Source organism: Heloderma suspectum, chromosome 14 (assembly GCF_057233095.1).
Source record: "Heloderma suspectum isolate Gila_16-S chromosome 14, 16-S_ref, whole genome shotgun sequence".
In the NCBI taxonomy this organism is placed as follows: domain Eukaryota; kingdom Metazoa; phylum Chordata; class Lepidosauria; order Squamata; family Helodermatidae; genus Heloderma; species Heloderma suspectum.
In genome coordinates this window covers 15,137,723-15,156,166 of record NC_139471.1, presented here as the reverse complement: position 1 = coordinate 15,156,166, position 18,444 = coordinate 15,137,723, and the positions used below count along the sequence as shown (strand labels likewise).

The window sequence follows — 18,444 nt, the reverse complement described above, 5'->3', positions numbered from 1 at the left end:
CAAGCTGCGAGACCAGGTAAATGACTTTCGTACATCCCTACCCAGAATGCCCTTGAGTGGCACTACATAGGGTGCATTGTGGGTAACTAAAATGATGGGTTGTTCACAGACTGCTGGGTGAGTGTGTGTGTCATGGGGGGGCAAAAGAGCTGCCCATGTAGGAGTGGGTCTTCCAGATGTTGCTTTGGATGAGAGAAATGTGTGTGCGTATTTACATAGATGAAAGCTGGTAGGTTTAGAAAGCACTTATCTTAATAGAATCATAGAATCATAGAACAGTAAGGTTGGAAGGGGCCTACAAGGCCATCGAGTCCAACCCCCTGCTCAATGCAGGAATCCAGGTCAGAGCATAGAATCATAGAACAGTAGGGTTGGAAGGGGCCTACAAGGCCATCGAGTCCAACCCCCTGCTCAATGCAGGAATCCAAGTCAGAGCATAGAATCATAGAACAGTAGGGTTGGAAGGGGCCTACAAGGCCATCGAGTCCAACTCCCTGCTCAATGCAGGAATCCAGGTCAGAGCATCCCTGACAGATGGCTGTCCAGCTTCATAGAATCAAGAATAGTAGGGTTGGAAGGGGTCTACAAGACCATCGAGTCCAACCCCCTGCTCAATGCAGGAATCCAAGTCAGAGCATCCCTGACAAATAGCTGTCCAGCCTCATCTTGAAGGCCTCCAGTGTGGGGGAGCCCACCACCTCCCCAGGTAATTGGTTCCATTGTCAATAGAGAAGCCTTCCCCAATGTGCTCCCCTCTAGATGTTTTGGACTGCAACCCCCAAGATCCCTGACCATTGGCCATGCTTGCTTGGGCTGATGGGAGTTCTCATCTGAAACATTTGGACCACATTGGGGAAATCTGTAACAGAGAAAGGGCAGGTTTCCCATAGCACACAGTAGGGATGTGTGAACCCACCTCCGTCCGTTCTCCAGGTACCTGCCCCACCCCTGTCCCCGCTTGTTTGCCCCCGGACTGCACACGAACCCCTCCTGTGCTTGGCGAGCAGCCCGCACTCACTTCATTGACCCTGTTGAGCTCCGTGGTCACCATTAAAAAAAAAAAAAAGCGAATGCAAAAATGTGCATTTCTGCACACACACAAATACGTGCGTTCGCAAAATGTGCACTTTCGCACATGCAAATATGCACATTCACAAAAATGCACATCTCCGCAAATACGTGCATTTTTGTGACTGCCATTTTATTTCTCAAAAAATGGCAACTGTGGAGCTCGATGCTGCTGCTGGGATGACTATGGGCCACTTGCTGAGTACGGGCAGGGGGAAAGCAGGGGCAGGGGCTAGGCGAGCAGGGCTAAGGGGTGCAGGCAGGAGGGGGTTCCGCTAGATTCCCAGATGGAATCGGGCACCTGTGCCATCCCTAGCCCACAGCCATTTGCCAGAATAATGAAGGTAGGGGAGGTACTCCAGCAAGCAACTGAATCATTCTCTAACGATCCAAACTACCAGTGATGATTAGAGATGTTGGAGGAATCCATTGAGGGGGTGAAGTTCACTGAATTTTCATCAGCTCAGACCTTCAGACTTCGGCTTGCTCATCTGTGAGGTGGCCCAACTTGATGCAGATCGAGTCGGCCTAGCTCGTGGATTCTCAGGGTTTTTTTTCCTTAAATTGACACTTATGCACATCACAGCTTCAATTTGTGTAATTTGCTACAAATGGTGGCTGTAATATGCTTAATTTATGCAAGTTGTGGCTGCAATTTGTGCAATTCACAGGCACAATTTGTGCAAATTAAGCATATTATGGCTGCAAGGTGCACAAATTAAGTAAATTATGGCCAAATATTTGCTGAAATTACACAAATTGCATGTGCAATTTATGTAAATCCTGATTTAAGAAAGAAAAGAAAATTTTGGGAATTGTTCCTGGATTTTGGGAAAAAGCCCGTGGCTTGGCTTTCAAATGCAGGCTTAGTCAGGGGCTCCAGGGAAATCCAGCCAGCCTGAAAAGGACTGGATGTCCCCATGACAGCCATCTGAAATAGTGATTGGGACATTGACTTGGAGGGGGAGAGGCCAACCGAGTCAGTAGCACCACTCACAGAATCACCAGATCTGAGCCCTGCCTCAGAGCCCAAATCCAGCAGCCACAGACCACCATAATCCAAGACCCCCACAATGGGAAACCCTTTGCCAGGACCACCAGGGGCTGCAGCCATTGAGTCAGACCCCACTGAGGAACCTGGACCCATACCCCCAAAGGCTTTGTATGCTGAACCAGCTCAGTGCTGCCAACAGGATGCCCAGTGTAAGATGATGGGGTGATGATGGAAGGCCAGGTTCCAGCCAGAGACCAGTCCCTTGAAGGATCAAGACTGTCAAGCTTTGGAGGGGAAATCAGGCTGAATGACTATATCAGCCTTCATGAACCTGGTACCCTCCAGATGTTTCCAGCTTCAACTTTTGTCCCCCTAGCCAGTGTGGCCAATAAACAGGGATCATGGGAATCGTAGTCCAAACACATCTGGGGGGGCACCAGGTTGGTGAAGGTTGGACTATAGCAGTCAGCAGCCAACAAGACATCTCCTCCCCCTGGGGACCTGTCCAGGGTCCTGAATGGACCTCCCTCTTTGACCACCACTCCTGTTTTCTGACCTGTGACCTTCAAGGGAATGCACACCACTTCCCTATCTGTCCCATTGCTCCATCTATCTTCCCCAACCCGCCACCTTTCTTGCTTCCTCCAGACTCCTCTGTGGACTTCTCACCAGAACTGGACACAGAACCAAGCAGTCCTCCCCTCATAGAGGCCAGTCCAACCAACTGCCCTATGAGCAGGAGAGGAAGAACCAGCTAGTAAGGTGAACTGTCACTTTCTCTGTCTGCTGCTCCTTCACCAAGCAGGAACTGGGTCCCTCCTCCCCTTACAGAGGCCAACTGCAGTGTGAGCAGGAGAGGAAGAGGAAACAAACTGTTGCCATCTCTTCAAACAGGCTTTTAAAACAATGTTTAATTACATAAATCCCCATGGAGGCTGGTGGCTTCGATGTCAGTGGGGCTGTGAATCCATTCTGGGTTTCGGCAAGAGCCAGCCAGAACTCTAAAGGAGCTATCCAAGGTGCTGTGCCCAATGCCCCAAATACGTTCAGAACCTTAAATAGCTTCCTTGGGGTTTTGACAGGTTCGGACTGAAACCCAGACCAGATTCACCACCCCGCTGACATCGGAGTCACCAGCCTCCACTGATAAATCCTCCGTTCTTAATCTTTGTGTGTCATCGACATGTCTTAAATTTAGATGGTAAGCCTGAGGACAGGGGGTTGACATGCCACTTATGTCTGTAAGCCACTCTGGGGGCTTTTTTGGCTAATGGGGCAGGGGTATAAATGCTGTAAACAGATGATAGATGACAGATGATAGGTAGGTAGGTAGGTAGGTAGATAGATGACAGTCAGACGGATGGACAGATAGATAGGGTAGATAGATAACCACTTTTGTCCTTTCTCGTAAGTGAAGATGGGAGGCAAAGGTCCCAAATAAGTAAATAAACAGTCTATATTCAATGTGAGGAGCTCCCTTTTATAAATGAAAATGGTCAGCAGACTTTTGAAAGGTCTCGTTAGTGTCTCATTTCCACGCTTGCAGCTTGGGTACACTCATTGCACACCTAACCAAGCTCATATGCAGACATCGTAGGAGTGGCCTTGTCCTCAACAGGGTGGTGAGCCTGTGTCTAGCAGTGAAGGGAGGGATGTATGGATTGTGTACAATATGTTCCATCTGTGTTTCGTGTATTGTCAGGTGCCTTTCATTCCATCGTCTGCCCATCAATGGAATGGGATTTTTTGTGTTTCCAAATTTGCGCAAATGCATATTTCCGCAAATTTGCACATGCAGAAATATGCAAATCCCCCCCCCCATGTTCACTTTTCACACTCTAGCCTATGGGGGAAATGCATATTTTTGGGTGGGTGGGTGGAGAGTATTTTTTGCAACAAAACTTGAGCAAAACCAGCCTGCAAGTCCACAGAATCTGACCGACAGGGGGCAACCTGCTCTGATGCAGAATCTGCAGGTCAGATTCATGAACATCCAAACTCATTTGGTTTCATTGTGGATTTCTCCGACATCTCTAGTGAAGGGGAGCGGGACTCATTTCTTGGAATGAACCTCCATATAAAAAAGAATAAAAAACAAATAAATCCCCAGGCATAGAAAACAAGCACATCAGAGAACAGGCTTGGTGCTCTTGAGGATTTCATTTGGTCCACATTTCAAAGGGAACCAAACTGAGCTGTACCTCCCAGAGTAATGTGTGGGTTGGAATGCCATGATCCATCGGATTTTGCACTTCTCCAAATTTTGTGATGCAGAATCAAGAATGAATGGAATTAGAGTGCAGTTATCTTTTGGATTGCACGATTCTTGGAATTTTGTGGTGCAACTGTCAGCTCAAAACAACAGCATACCAAAGTATGTATTTTAGGATAAAATATGTTTAGAGACATGCCCTTGGAGAGAAAATATTCTAGCAATTGGCATTTTGTGAGAAAATATGTTCAAACAATACATATTTAAATAGGAATTTCTAAAACCTCCAGATTAAGAACATAAGATCAGCCCTGCTGGATCAGACCAAGGGTCCATCCAGTCCAGCATTCTGTTCACACAGTGACTAACCAGCTGTCAATGAGGAAACCACAACCAGGACATGAGTGCAACAGCATCCTCCCGCCCATGTTCCCAGCAACTGGTGTACATAGGCTTATTGCCTCTGCTACTGGAGGTAGCACATAGCCATCAATCCTAGTAGCCATTGATAGACTTCTCTTCCAGGAATCTGTCTAACCCCCTTTTAAAGACATACAAATTGGTGGCCATCACTACATCCTGTAGTAGCAAGTTCCATAGTTTAACTGTGTGCTGTGTGAATAAGTCCTTCCTTTGATCTGTCCTGAATCTCCCACCAATCAGCTTCATAGGATGACCTCAGATTCTAGTATCATGGGAGAGGGAGAAAAAATGTCTCCTTATCCACATTCTCCACACCATGCATCATTTTGTAGACCTCTATCATGTCTCCCCTTACCTTCCTTTTTTCCAAGCTAAACAATCCCAGCTGTTGTAACCTTCCCTCATAGGGGAAATGCTCTAGCCCCTTGATCATTTTAGTTGCCCTTTTCTGCACTTTTTCCAGCTCTACGATATCCTTTTTTAGGTGTAGTGACCAGAACTGTACACAGCATCCCAAGTGTGGTCACACCCTAGATTTGTATAAGGGCAGTACGATATTGGCCATTTTATTCGCAGTTCCTTTTCTAATTATGCCTAACTTGGGGCTTTGCTTTTTTTTACAGCAGCCGCATACTGAGTTATTAGTATGGAAACGGGACAGTCTTATGAATGAACACATGCACAACTGATTGGTCCTGATCCTTCTTCCTGATAGGCTAGTTCTCTGTATGCATGGATTTATTTATTTGGGATGGAGGAGCGATCAGCCTTGAGCGGATTTGGGACTCATGTTTATGGCCTTTGTCTGTGAGAAAGGACGCAAGTGGTGTGATGCAGTTGCTTGGAGGCGAATCCTTCATTTATTCTGGCTGATGGCTGCACTCTGCAGGAACTCTGCCCTCTCCCTTATTAAGATATGCCAGGGTGTCCAGCAGTAATATATCGGACCTTTTCCAAGACACATCTCTTAAGCCCCGGGGTGATGCTGCATTGTGTCTCTCCCTCTGGGAAATCGCTCTCGCCATGGCACAGCTGCTACAAATGTGTCGTTAAGGGGCTCTGAACTCCAATCAGTGTTGGAAAAAAGAACGGGAAAGGCGGGGGAGCGTCTACCTCTGGCTCATAACTGACCGTTGTGTGGTGCCTGCGGACACCGCTGTAGCGCTACGGTCACTGCAGCCTACAATCTTCCAATTATTCTTCAATGGCTAAGTCAAAAGGACAAATGTCCTTTTCTGCTGTTGTACTGGGGATGAGGTTCGGGGTTGTGATTCTTGGGGAGAGGTTAATCTCACCGATCACAGAATTTCACACCTTGGAGAGCTCCTTTAGCGTTCTGACGGGTTCTGACTTAAACCTAGAGTGGACTCACCTCCCCACTGACACCGGAGCCACCAGCCTCCACCGCCATTTTGTGTTCTCATTGACATTGGTGGCCTCCTCCAAAACAACAGAATGGTCTGCTTACTCCCATAAAGCCCTGTGAAACTCATTTGAGATCTGGATCAGGAGCTGTGTTGGAGGGAGCAAGGCCTTCTTGGTGGTGGCAACTTTTTGTTGCTGGAAATCCACCTGCCATCTTCTCTGATGGTTTTTAGGCAAAGTCTGCATTTTGTTTGCCCTGGCCATTTTGCGGGAATTAGATTATCCCTTGAAACTGAGTTTTGTTGTTTTTCTGCTATTAATAAGAATAGTGATAATGATTACAAGTAGTATTTTATGGAATGTAAGTTTGTTTTGAATATTAATGTTCCATTTTGTTTTGTTTTAAGAATTGTTTTGCTTTAGGAAAGCAGCCTTGCGTGAATGCAAAGCATGCATTCTACCACTGAGACACCTCCTTCAGACACATCTGTTCATCTGGGCTCTTTCTGACTGACCCCTCCTTCCTTTCTCTGCTTTCCTCCCTCACATCTCTTTATTTTTGCCTTTCATAACCCTGCAGGCAGGGGCTATTTCTTAACCCTTTGCATAGCACCTAGCAATATAAGGCTGCAGCCCTACACACATTTACCTGGGAGTAAGCCCAACCAAGCCCTACAAGGCTTACGCCTGAGTAGGGATGGGTGAGGAATTCATTTCAGTTAATTTTTGCTGAGAATTTAATCAACTGGCACCTCCCGGACTGGAATGCAGACCCGAATAGGCAGGTAGGTGGAGCAAACCCTGGCCGTGGTGGGCACGTGGGCACCTGGGAGACCCAGATTCAAATCAATCATCAGCCATAAAACCTACTGGCATAGCCACAACTTATGGCACAATCAGTTCAATGGGGCTTATTCCCAGGGAACTGGGAGTATAGGATTGCAACCTTAATTGTCTTCACCTTATTTCCAGCATTGTCACGAGGGTAAGATGAGATAAGAATTATAAATGCCACTCCTGGGAAAAGCAGATAACAAAACAACACCTGGTGCAGCGGGGTAATTATGTATGATTCCCGCTGCAGCTCCCTGCCTTCCCCCCCAAATTGGGAACCAGCATTCTCGCGCGCCCCCCACCCCCCAAAAACAAGAAAAATATCTCCTGCAGGATGCAGCAACCCTTGGTAGGTGTCTAAAGGTCACCTCGTCTCCGGGGGTAAAACACATCATCAGGCAAAAGGATGGGGCTGCTGTCTCACTGCTCAGCAGTGCCGCAATTTACACTTCAGGAGAGGAGCAGGCCAGAATTGTTTTGATATACGATCCATAATTGGCATCATTACAGAGCGGTGAGCTCATCCAGGTCGCGTTCATCTCCCCCTTGGGACGGTGCAAAGCAACTTCTGGTGCCTCACAATTGTTAGCCTATAATGAGGAATCAGCGAGGGGAGGGGATTGCTTCCCTGGGAGTTCAAAAGGACAGCCAAGGAGAGAAGGAGAAGTGTGGAGGGGCATGCGTGCGTGCGCGCACACACACACACACACCACTCCTGGTCTGGACTTTGACCCATAATGCGTCTCGGCTGACTGGGTAACCTACAGTCTGGGACAATGATGCTCACAGCTGCAGTTGATGCACTCAGTAGTCCCTGGTTCAGTGCCGGGCATCTCCAGGAAGAGCGGGGAAAGGCCTCTGTCTGAAACACTGGAGAACTGCCACCCTTCAGCACAGACAATACTGAGTTAGATGGACTAATGATCTAACTTGGTAAAAGGCAACTTCCTATAGAATCCTAGTCTTGCATGGGGCCTCGGAGATCATCTAGCCCAACCCAAGCTCAATGCCGGCTCTGTGCTGCAGGGTGCCCTCCCTGACAGAGGGCCCTCCAGCGTCTGCTTAAATACCTCCAGGGAAGGAGAGACCACCACCTCCTGAGGCAATCCGTTTCACTGCTTAACAGCTCTCACCATTACCCCTCGATATGATCTTATGCATTTCCTGAAGCCACGCATCTGGCTACGGGTGGTAGCGCATGTCCCCCTTTTGGGTGTTACAGATGAAGTGGAGGAAATGAATAACGTTTACTGATTAATGTGTTCCTCTATGGAACATCCAAAGTGAATCAAGTGTCTGTGTTATGGATGTCTGTCGCTAGGAAAGACAGTTCCACAAAATGGCGCTCGCAGCACTTCTGAACAGGTCCTGGGTGAGTGTGAGCACCTCAGTGAGTGGGGGGGGGGAGATGGAGCGCAAGTCAGCAGGCATGCAAGTGGGGCCAGGGGCTCGGCACGAGCCCGGAACTCCCAGACTGGGGGGCACCCATCCATCCCTGACTAATTCACACCAGAAGGTGTGAACCGGAACACAGCTGTACTCTGCAACGTGCGCATCTCTGAACGCTGCGATCGAGTATGTCAATTAAATCAACCACCCCACACCCCGACAATTTGCTAGGGATGTCAGAGAATTCCGCGACGGATCTCGGTGAGGCCGAATGCCAGTGCATTCAACCCCCCGAAATCTGTCGCAGAGCGAAGCCCCCGCCCCCCAACCCACGAAAGGTGCACGGGGCGAAGTCCCCACCGCCCCCAACCCACAAAAGGCACGCGAAACGGAGCACTTACCTGCTCCCATCTGCGCTGCTTTGTGAATGGCGGCCGTCCTGTGGCCGCCATTCACTTCCTCTTCATAGCTGTGATAGGCTATGTAAATACTTATGTAGCCTACCATGGCTAACACAGGGACGCCATTTGCATCCCTACGGAGGCCGTGATAGGCTACATAAGTATTTACATAGCCTATCAAGGCAGGGGGAAAAAAACCAGCGTACGCAAATGGCAGCGACTACCGCCATTTGCGTACGCTGTTTTTTCCCCCCCTGCCGTGACAGGCTACGTAAATATTTATGTAGCCTATCATGGCTAAATATAGGGATGCAAATGGCGGCGGCTATGACAGCCACCATTTGCGTCCCTGCAGGGCTACCCAGCGGCTGGATGTCTGGCTGTGGGCGGCCGGATCCGGCTGGTGGCTCCGCGGCTTGGCCACGGAGCGGAGCCGGCCGGGCAGCATTCTGGGGGGGAGGACCAGATCGCCTCCCCCCCATCGAGGATTCTGGGAGGAGGGACGGAGCGCCTCCCCCCCCCAGCGGAAGCAGAACGGAACAGAAGGTAAGTGTTCTGTCCATCCCTACAATTTGCGTATTAGGAAAATGGCGCATACAATACACCTATTAGGGAAAAGTGCATACCAAGTCACTATGTAGAGCGTGTGCATGTCTATATTTGAAAAAGTGTGCACAAAAAAAGTATATCGGGAGAAATATACGCAAATCGTGCGTGCATTTTTGCACAGGCTTTTAAAACCAAATTCGCAAATTGACATGGAAACAGGATGGAACAAACTTAACGGAGGAAATATGAGAAACTAAACTAAAGCAAATTCGACAGGTTCACCCATCCTTAGGCTACCGTGGCTGCAGCATCGTCATGCAACAAGGCTGAATGGGGATTCGTATCTGGACCCACACCATACTGTGGGTGCATGAACTGGCCTTGAGGATGGCTTCCTGAAAGAGTTTGCATCTGTCCTTGTAAAATCAGAAGGAACACATAATTAAACTATTGAATTCACTACCACAAGATGGAGTGATCGCCACCAATTTGGATGGCTTTAAAATGGGGTTAGACAAGTTCCTGGAGCAGAAGGCTATCAATGGTTGCTAGTCCTGATGGCTATATGCTACCTCCAGGATCAGAGGCAGTATGTACACCAGTTGCTGGGGAACATGGGTGGGAGGGTGCTGTTGCACTCATGTCCTGTTTGTGGGTTTCCCGTGGGTAGCTGGTTGGCCACTGTGTGAATAGGATGCTGGACTGGATGGACCCTTGGTCTGAACCAGCAGGGCTCTTCTTACAATCTCATGTTTCTAAGGAGACCATCTTGACGTGGGTGGGAATGGATATGGTGCTTGTAGAGACTTTTTCCTCTGTCCATAAGTTGAGGGAGGGGCATATGTTTGTTTGTTATTTCAAATACACAATTAATGTACAGAACTCACTGACACAGGATGCAGTAAAGGCTTGGCAAGGGGAACAGACACTTTCACAGTGGAGTGGCCATTGGCCAAGATGGCTGTATGGAAGATATAGCTTCAGAGGCAGTACGCCTCTGCATATCACTGCGGGATGTTTTGCGGGGGGTTTCTGCATAAAAAAGCAATTTGTACAAATGTCAACAGCGATTTGTGCAAATTACAGCTGCAACCTGTGCAAATTGCACAAAGTTCGGCCACGATTTGTGAAAATTATGGCCACAATTTGTGCAAATTACTGAAATCACAACTGCAATTTGCATATTTTGCACAAATGATGACTGAAATCTGCATAATTTGCCCAAATTGCAGCTGTAGTTTACAAAAATTGCTTAGACATTAAAAAAACAGAAATCTGTGAGCTGGCTTGATGTGATGCAGATCGAGTCTAGCCAGCTCATGGGAAAGTGAGCCGAAGTCGGGGGCGGGGGCGAGCTGACTTAAGCTTCACCCCCTGGATGGATTCCTGCAACATCCCTACATGGGAGTTGTGGTCCAATAACAGCTCAGGACCCAAGGCTGGGAAATGCTGTTACAAAAGATTAAGTACATGTACAGTCTATCCACAGTCATAAACCATAACAGATAAGAACAGAACCTCTATGTCCAGAGACAATGCGAAGGGTACACGGCCAACAAGTGCATAAATAGCAGGGGAGTTTTATACCCTGTCCACGGGCTTCCAGGAAACCTCAGGATGACTGCCTACTGGGGCAGGGCGCTGGACTAGTGGTCAGGAAAATCTGATCCTGCACGGTTCTTCTTCTGTTCCTATTTTGGAGCCACTTTGGTGGTTTTTTGGCTGACTGCACCCAGGTGGAAATGTATATGTGTGAACTTACTTAAAAGAAATAGCTGTCATCTGCATAATTTAACCTTGCCAATAGCACCGTCAAGGAGCACAAGGCATCTCAGCATTACGGGAGTGCATCATGCATTGCCGAGAGGTCTGGCATCTAAAAGCCTGACTTGGCGTTTCAAAATGGATTAATCAGCTGTTTTGATTCTAAACCTCAAGCCAAAGAGGCCAAAAGAGCAGGAAAGTTCAAGGACCCCTTGCCTTTCTCTGTCTTTCACAACACAACAGAGTCTTTCATCTTTAGCCAGGAGCTCACGTAAAATACCTATGCCATATCCGTCTGGACACTGCAATTTTAGACCGCTGTTCAGCTGGCTGGGAAGGGAGCAATGTCCTTGCATCCCTTTGCAGAGGTGAAATGAGCCGCTCCAGGTACCATCCTTTCGGCAGTGGATCACGTTGTTCCCATGCCCCTGGTAAGAAGAAGCAAAAAGATTGCTGAGGAGGAGGAGGAGGAAGGGGATGGATGTGGGGGAAGCAGCCCCCAGAGAAGGAAAAACAGGTCCCCTGCAGTTATGGTACCCTGTATGCATGGCAATGGTAGAAAAGGCTTGCAGGTTGATTCTAAAGTAGCTTAATTCAGGAATAACAGTGCAATCCTATGCGTGTTTACTTGAAAGTAGAATCATAGAAACATAGCATAGTAGGGTTGGAAGGGTCCTATAAGACCATCGAGTCCAACCCCCTGCTCAGTGCAGGAATCCAAGTCAGAGCATCCCTGACAGGTGGCTGTCCAGCTTCATAGAATCATAGATTCATAGAACAGTAGAGTTAGAAGGGACCATCGAATCTAACCCCCTGCTCAATATAGGAGTCCTAGTCAAAGCATCCCTGACAGATGGCTGTGCAGCTTCATCTTGAATGCCTCCAGTGTGGGAGAGCCCACCACCTCCCTAGGTAAGGCCACGACCTCCCTAGGTAACTGTGTTCAATGGGGGTTACCCCCAGGTAGGTATGAATAGGATTGTGGCTTACAGTGCAATGCTATGCATGCTTACTCAGAACTACCTGAAAACACCTCTGGAAAACACTGGGGGTAACTGAGTTTGTAGAGCCCCTGTGTTGCAGGCAGAAGGCCCCAGTGTCAGTCTCTGGTAGCTCTGGTTAAAAAGATCACAGACAGGTGATGGGAAAGGTCTCACCCTGAAACCCCGGGATGCTACTGGCACTCAAATTCCTGAACTAGATGAACAAGTAGCCTAGGCTGATATAAGGCAGCTTCCTACGGTCCTATGAGGTAGTTGCAGCTTGGGATGTTGGAGGAATCCATTTGGGGGTGGAGCTCAATGGGTTTTCATTGACTTGGTCCATTTTCTGCTTAACTGGCCTAACTCAGTCTGCAGTGAGTCGGGCCAATTAGCAGATTTTCTGTGGGTTTTTTTGTTTGTGTAAATTACACCCGCAATTTCTGCAAATTTGCACAATCTGCACAAATTGCACAAAGTACGGCTACAATTCGCGCAGATTGCGCAAAGTGTGGCCACAATTCGTGCAAATCACACACATTTTGGCTGCAATTTGCCCAAATTTTTATTTGCGCGAATTGCAGCCGACACCACCAACAATACAGAAAAGGTCCCCGGAGTTTGGGGAAAAACCCGCTGCTTGGCTTGCAAATGGAAGCCGACTCAGGAAGGCAGAGAAGTCTGTAGAGACCCAAAAGGGCTGGATTTCCAAGTGGCAGACATCACTATTTGCAATAAAAATTACATAGACTATTGAGACTAAGGCTCCAATCCTATGCACCCCTACCAGGCAGTATGTTCTATTAAACATCTGAGTAGATGTGCACTGCAACAAGGTTATTGTGTTATCCACTTCCATGGACAGAAGTGCCCAGAGATCTTCACCCCATGTGTTCAGGAAGAAGCAGAAGTCAGACTCTTGTCTGGAACAACACCATCGGCACATCATTCCCTCTATTTCTGATGTTCAGGCTGTGTGGGATGTTATTTGCAAAGCCAAAACTGCACCGCCCATGCACAAGAGGGAGGTATCAGCAGCATCAGGGGATCCCCAAGGTTTGCAGAAGTACCCCAAAACTTTGAGAATGGGGGGAAGCTGCGTTTCCTGTCTGTTCCTGGATACCATTCAAGGTGCAAATTTTGATCCCGGAAGCCCTATCTGGCTTGGGGCACCAAAGTCCCAGGATGAATGCAAACTGAATCCCTTTCCAGCCTCCCCAGAGGAATGTCAGTTTTACTAAACTTGCCAGGGAATTTTCTCCTGTCCAGATGTGGTATTAACAGTAGGGATGGAAGAGAAAATCATTCAGTTTAATGCAAACTGACATAATTTGGCTGTTGGCAAACCAAAACTCAGCTAGTCTTCCATATTTTGCACTTCTCTGCATTTTGCAATGGCGGTCTCCAACGAAAAACATGTGCAAAAATGTATATATCAGGAAAAAGTGCACATAAAATGCATATATTAGGGCAATCATGTTCAAAAACGCATTCTGTTCAGAAAATTGCTTGCAAAATATGTATATATTAGGAGAAAAGCACACAAAAACGTGCTCAAACGCTCATGCAAACTATATATAGATACATACATATATATAAAGGTTTGGGACAAACTGAACTTAAGACTGGAAAACTGAGAAATTGAGAGAAACAGAAATTGACGGATTCATCCATCCATTGGGTTGAATCTGGACTTGGAACAGACTCACTGAAATTAATAGGACTTAAAGTACATTAGTCCTGACTAACTTACATTCCACTGATGTCAATGGGTCTACTCTGACTATGTCTGGATCCAACTGCTAATCAACACATGCACACACTTTATCCTCCCAGCTACAATATCAATTTATTCAGGAGCAACATTATTAGGAAGAATCCATCTAAAACACTGAAATAAATTATCCTCGCCCGAACAGCCCATTAATCGAAGCTATTAAGGGTCGGCACCCTCCTAAGGTCTACCAAAGTCCATGGAGCCACAATGCACCTATTTCTGCCAAAACGAAGATGATTACAACCCCTAATGGTTTAATCCTCATCACAGGCCAGGGAAAAAACAGGACTCCAGTGAGACTGAAGTACCGGTTTCAGTGCCAAAGTACATATCATATAAAGTTAACTACTGCATGATATAAATGCCTGGAGGGGTTGAGGGAATGGCCTCACAGCCAAGCTGATGTTTCCCCTATATAAGAACAGGCTTAAAAAAGAAAAGTGTACCTCTGCTGCTCCCCCCCCCCCGCCCTAAAATTATGTCTTAATTAAGAGCTAGAACTCATTTGTGCTTTATATGTCTGCATGGAAGAACCTGTGTTTATGCAATGACCGCCCAAACCTTCAGCCAATCTATTTTGCACCAAAGATCACTGCTTCTATTTGCTCTCTCTCTCACCCCCCTCTACCCACCTCCACTGTAAAACCATGAACGGTGTGTGAGGTTTTTTTTTCCTGCTTTGGTCTCCTGCATTTATGGCTTTCCAGTTTGGGGAGATTCCCTGCTTGCAGAGAGAGCGGTAGAGCTTTCCATTCTGACATCAAGCGTGAAGCAGTTTCAAGCAGGCTACAAGAATAGCCCCAATGACATCAATGGGAGTTTTCCCCATGGAAAACAGGCCCAATGGGAACAGGCCTTCTCAATGGCAGCCAGGCTGCCAGAAGGCCCCCAAGCACACTGGCTGCCATCTTTGCCAAAACACACCGGGGTGTGGTGGTGGCAGTGGAAGAGAGGAGGCAGGGCGTGACAGAGCGAAACACAGAACAGTGAAAGACTGGAGGGCTGGAGATCCATCTGTGACAGGTTTACAGATGCCACATGCCAGATTTCTGGCTGGAGGTATGGGGAGAGAATGTGCCATTCATTTGCTTCGTATGCAGGGATGCTGGAGAATTCCGCCGTGGACTCAAATGAGGCCGGATTCCAAAGAATCCGTCCTCCGGAGTCCATGGCAGAGTGGCTGCACTCGCCTCTGGGAGTGGAGGAGTTCTCACGGGGCAGCTCTCCAGCTCCCTATAAGATGCGATATGCTCATGGCAGCTGCCATTAGCATATTGCAGGAAAGTTAAAGCCATAAATGGCATATTGTATGCCATTTGAGGCCATAAAGCACTGACTTTGACCTAAATACAGTTGTAAACAGTGGCAGGTCAAAGTCGGTGCTTTACGGCCGCAAATGGCGTACAATATGCCATTTACACCTGTATTCTTCCCACGAGAGGCTCATGGTAGCCACCATAAGTGTATCGCGTCTTATAGGGAGCCAGAGAGCCGCTCCGTCAACTCCAGTGGGTGTGGCTGAGCTCTGGAGGATTCCGCAGCGCCCTGAGTGACCCAAATTGCCCGTCCATGCCCCCCCTCAGACCGGACAGTGGGCGGATTCTACATCCCTATTCATATATACGCACACAGAGAAGTCAGGTTCTGCATACATGTCTCGTCACCCTGTCTCAGAAAGGACAGGGTGGAGAAGGTGGCAGAAAGGTAGTAGTGCTGGGAATGAGGCAAAAAAAGGGGTGCATCACATCACGGAAAGGAGGGGAATCACAGAATCATAGAATAGTAGGGTTGGAAGGGGCCTAAAAGACCATGGAGTCCAACCCCCTGCTCAATGCAGGAGTTCTGACCATGTCTATAAGCCATGATGGTTAAATGGAACCTCCATGTTCAGACACAGTATAGCTTAGGATATCAGATGCGCGGGGGTGCATGTGTCTGAACACAGGGGTTGGCTTCTGCCTGCATGCCCTGCTTGTGGGCTTCCAGAGCCACCTGTGGCTAACAGGAATTGGACCAGATGGAACTTTGAACTGATCCTGTCGGGATGACCACAGCCTTCACAGTCTGCTTGAGGGTCTCCCAAAATATTCTGGTTGGCCACTGTGGGAACTGCTGACAGTGTACTGGGATGGGGAGAAAACAGCCCAGAAGGAAATGGAATGGAATGTGCTGGAAAGGGCATGGCTGGCTGGCTGGCTGGCTAGATCGCTCCATTTTGTCACAGGTCCCATTTTGAGAGTGTAGATATCACCACTACCCTATTACTGTCTCTGGCTTTCTTCTTTCTTTCCTGTGTTTAACAGAATCATCTCATCCACTGAGACCACCCCACCCCACCCCATTCTAAATATAAAATTCTCTTCATTCTCAAACTCATCATCGGTACCTCCTACAGCCACCTAAGATGGGAGGAAAAACCTGTCTCAGAATAGATAAAACACCCTGGCACTGCAAGGCAAATCTGCTTGGAAGAATGAGTTCCCCATCCCAGCAATGCTTCCTACTCCTAGCTGGGCGAGTAGAACTAGGGGAGAGGAAACCAGAAGCCGTCACATGGGCCAACGACACGGGCTCCCAGGTGACCTTGGGAGGGTGTGGCTAGTGGGAAGATTCTTCAGAAATCTGCACTGTTGAGATTAGGCTGGGATGGATGAATGAATGAATGAATGAATGAATGAGTTCATTTATGACAGTCACACACCAATAAAAGCAATATCAAACATATAAAACACAGTTAAAACTAGTACAGTAACAAAGTACAATTCATGAGATTCCTTGATTAGGCTGGGATGAACTCTTAGGAACGTTGAAGCCATCTTATTCCCAGCCATACCACTGGTCCGTCTCACTTAGCATGGTCTACTCAGATTGTCAGGGGTTCTCCAGGGTTCAGCCAGGGGCCCTTCTCAGTCTAACCTGGAGATGCCTAGAACAGGACCTGGGGCCTTTGACATGCAAAGTATGTGTCCTACCACTGAAACAGTGTCTTTCACCTAAAATAATGGAGTAAGTATCTAGTCCTTATGGTTCCTAGATGTAGGAATCTAGGCTTCTGCATGCTACCGCTAAGCTATGCCCTATCCACTCATTGGGACTCACTGACTGGGTGTCCTCCTCTTCACAATTGATCCTGCACTCGCTGTTGAACAGGAAGCCATTGGTGCACTGGTATAGCCCGTGGAACTTGGAGGGTGGAGGTTCGCAGGTTACGGGAATGCAGGCGCCTTCAAGCCAAGTTCCATCTTTTGCACACTGCATCTTAAAGGCCCTCCTTCCATGCATGCAGATGGAGGGGGGGGGGAGAGAGAGAGAGAGAGAGAGAGAGAGGTTATTTATTTAAAGAGTGGCCTGAGATCAGTGACATTTTTCCAAGCTGCCTTTGCAACAGATCTTTGCTCCTCCCACAACGTATGGATCGAGGTTGTGGATCTTTATGTCATGTGGTCTCCTAGTGAAAACAATAACTGTTTGTGAAGTATATACATATATCCAGGGCCTCCAGGCCCTTGCGGCAGATGGCCATTTTTGATGTGGCTGGGCTCCCTTCCCCTCTTTTCACCGAGTCATAAAATGTAGGATACCAGTAAACTTTTCCCACCAAGGTTCAAAGGGGACTCCCCAGGTCGCATATCAAAGCGGGTATTTTCCAAAAGGAGGCCCTTCACACAGAGCCGGTTTGTGAAGGAAAGGGCTTAAGAGATGCAGAACGAGCGGAGGGAACTTAACTGCTTATGTCTTCAATAAAGAAGCATGTACCAAATTGCCTGGAGGTGCGACCCATTAGATATTATTCTCATGCAAGCTCCATTGAAAGAAATGGGGGGGGCAGAAAGGATTCTTGATGCTGTTGTGTTTTTGTGTGTGTGTATGTGTGTGCGTGTAAGGAGGGGTGATGGGGACTGTGGCTTTTGTATTTAAGAATCATGGAATTAGATGCTTCAATCTGTTCACTTTAACAATTCCTATTCTTCCCTCTTGCTGCTCCTTATTCCTGGAGCTCCCACCCAGAACACCTCTGGTGCTACCTTTCTCCATTCCTTCTATGGCCTCATTCTCACAGACCACAGAGGGAGGAGGTGCAGTTGTGTCTGGGCTGTATCACTTCAGGCTGTGGGGTGGGGGAGCTTCCATGGCGGAGTTTTCCTCTATGCCAAATAAATAAACAACCCCCCACATATAGAAAACTAGCATGTCAGGAGAAGGCCTTCTCCCTGACAAGCTAGCTTTCTGTATTCTTTTTTAATGGGGGAGCATTTCGTCATGTGTGTCCTCACCTGCAGTCTGAAGCAGTATAGGTATAGCCCAGACTGAGGTCAACCCCCTTCAATTCCTAACTCTAACACAAACAATCCCTACACATTTGAGGGAGGGATGATAACTGGATGGTAGAGGAAACATTTTGCAATCAGAAGGTCCCAGGTTTAGTCCCTGGCTTCTCCAGTTAAAAGATCAGGTAGCAGGAGATGGAGAAGTCCTCCCTCTGCCCAAGATCCTGAAGAAACGCTGCCAGATGAAGGACCCTTTGCTGGGTTAGCCTGACAAATAGTCTGTAATGGTACAGGCAGCTCCCCATATCATGTCTCCCCAATTATTATTATTTTCATTCATTCATTCATTCATTCATTCATTCATTTCCCACCTTTTCCCCAATACTGGGACTCAAGGCGGCTTTACAACATTAAAACTTG

General features: G+C 47.7%; 1 protein-coding gene across 1 annotated transcript in view; it reads right to left on the bottom strand.

Moving 5' to 3' along the window:
• The window catches only part of PAPPA (pappalysin 1), a 295,498-nt gene that overhangs the window by 36,638 nt on the left and 240,416 nt on the right, over window positions 1–18,444 (bottom strand). The window contains exons 17-18 of the mRNA XM_084821073.1: window positions 16,856–17,027; window positions 11,280–11,427 (exon numbers count right to left, since the gene is read on the bottom strand). Of these exons, the coding sequence (XP_084677199.1) occupies window positions 11,280–11,427; window positions 16,856–17,027 (320 nt within the window). The remainder of the gene's footprint in view (window positions 1–11,279; window positions 11,428–16,855; window positions 17,028–18,444) is intronic.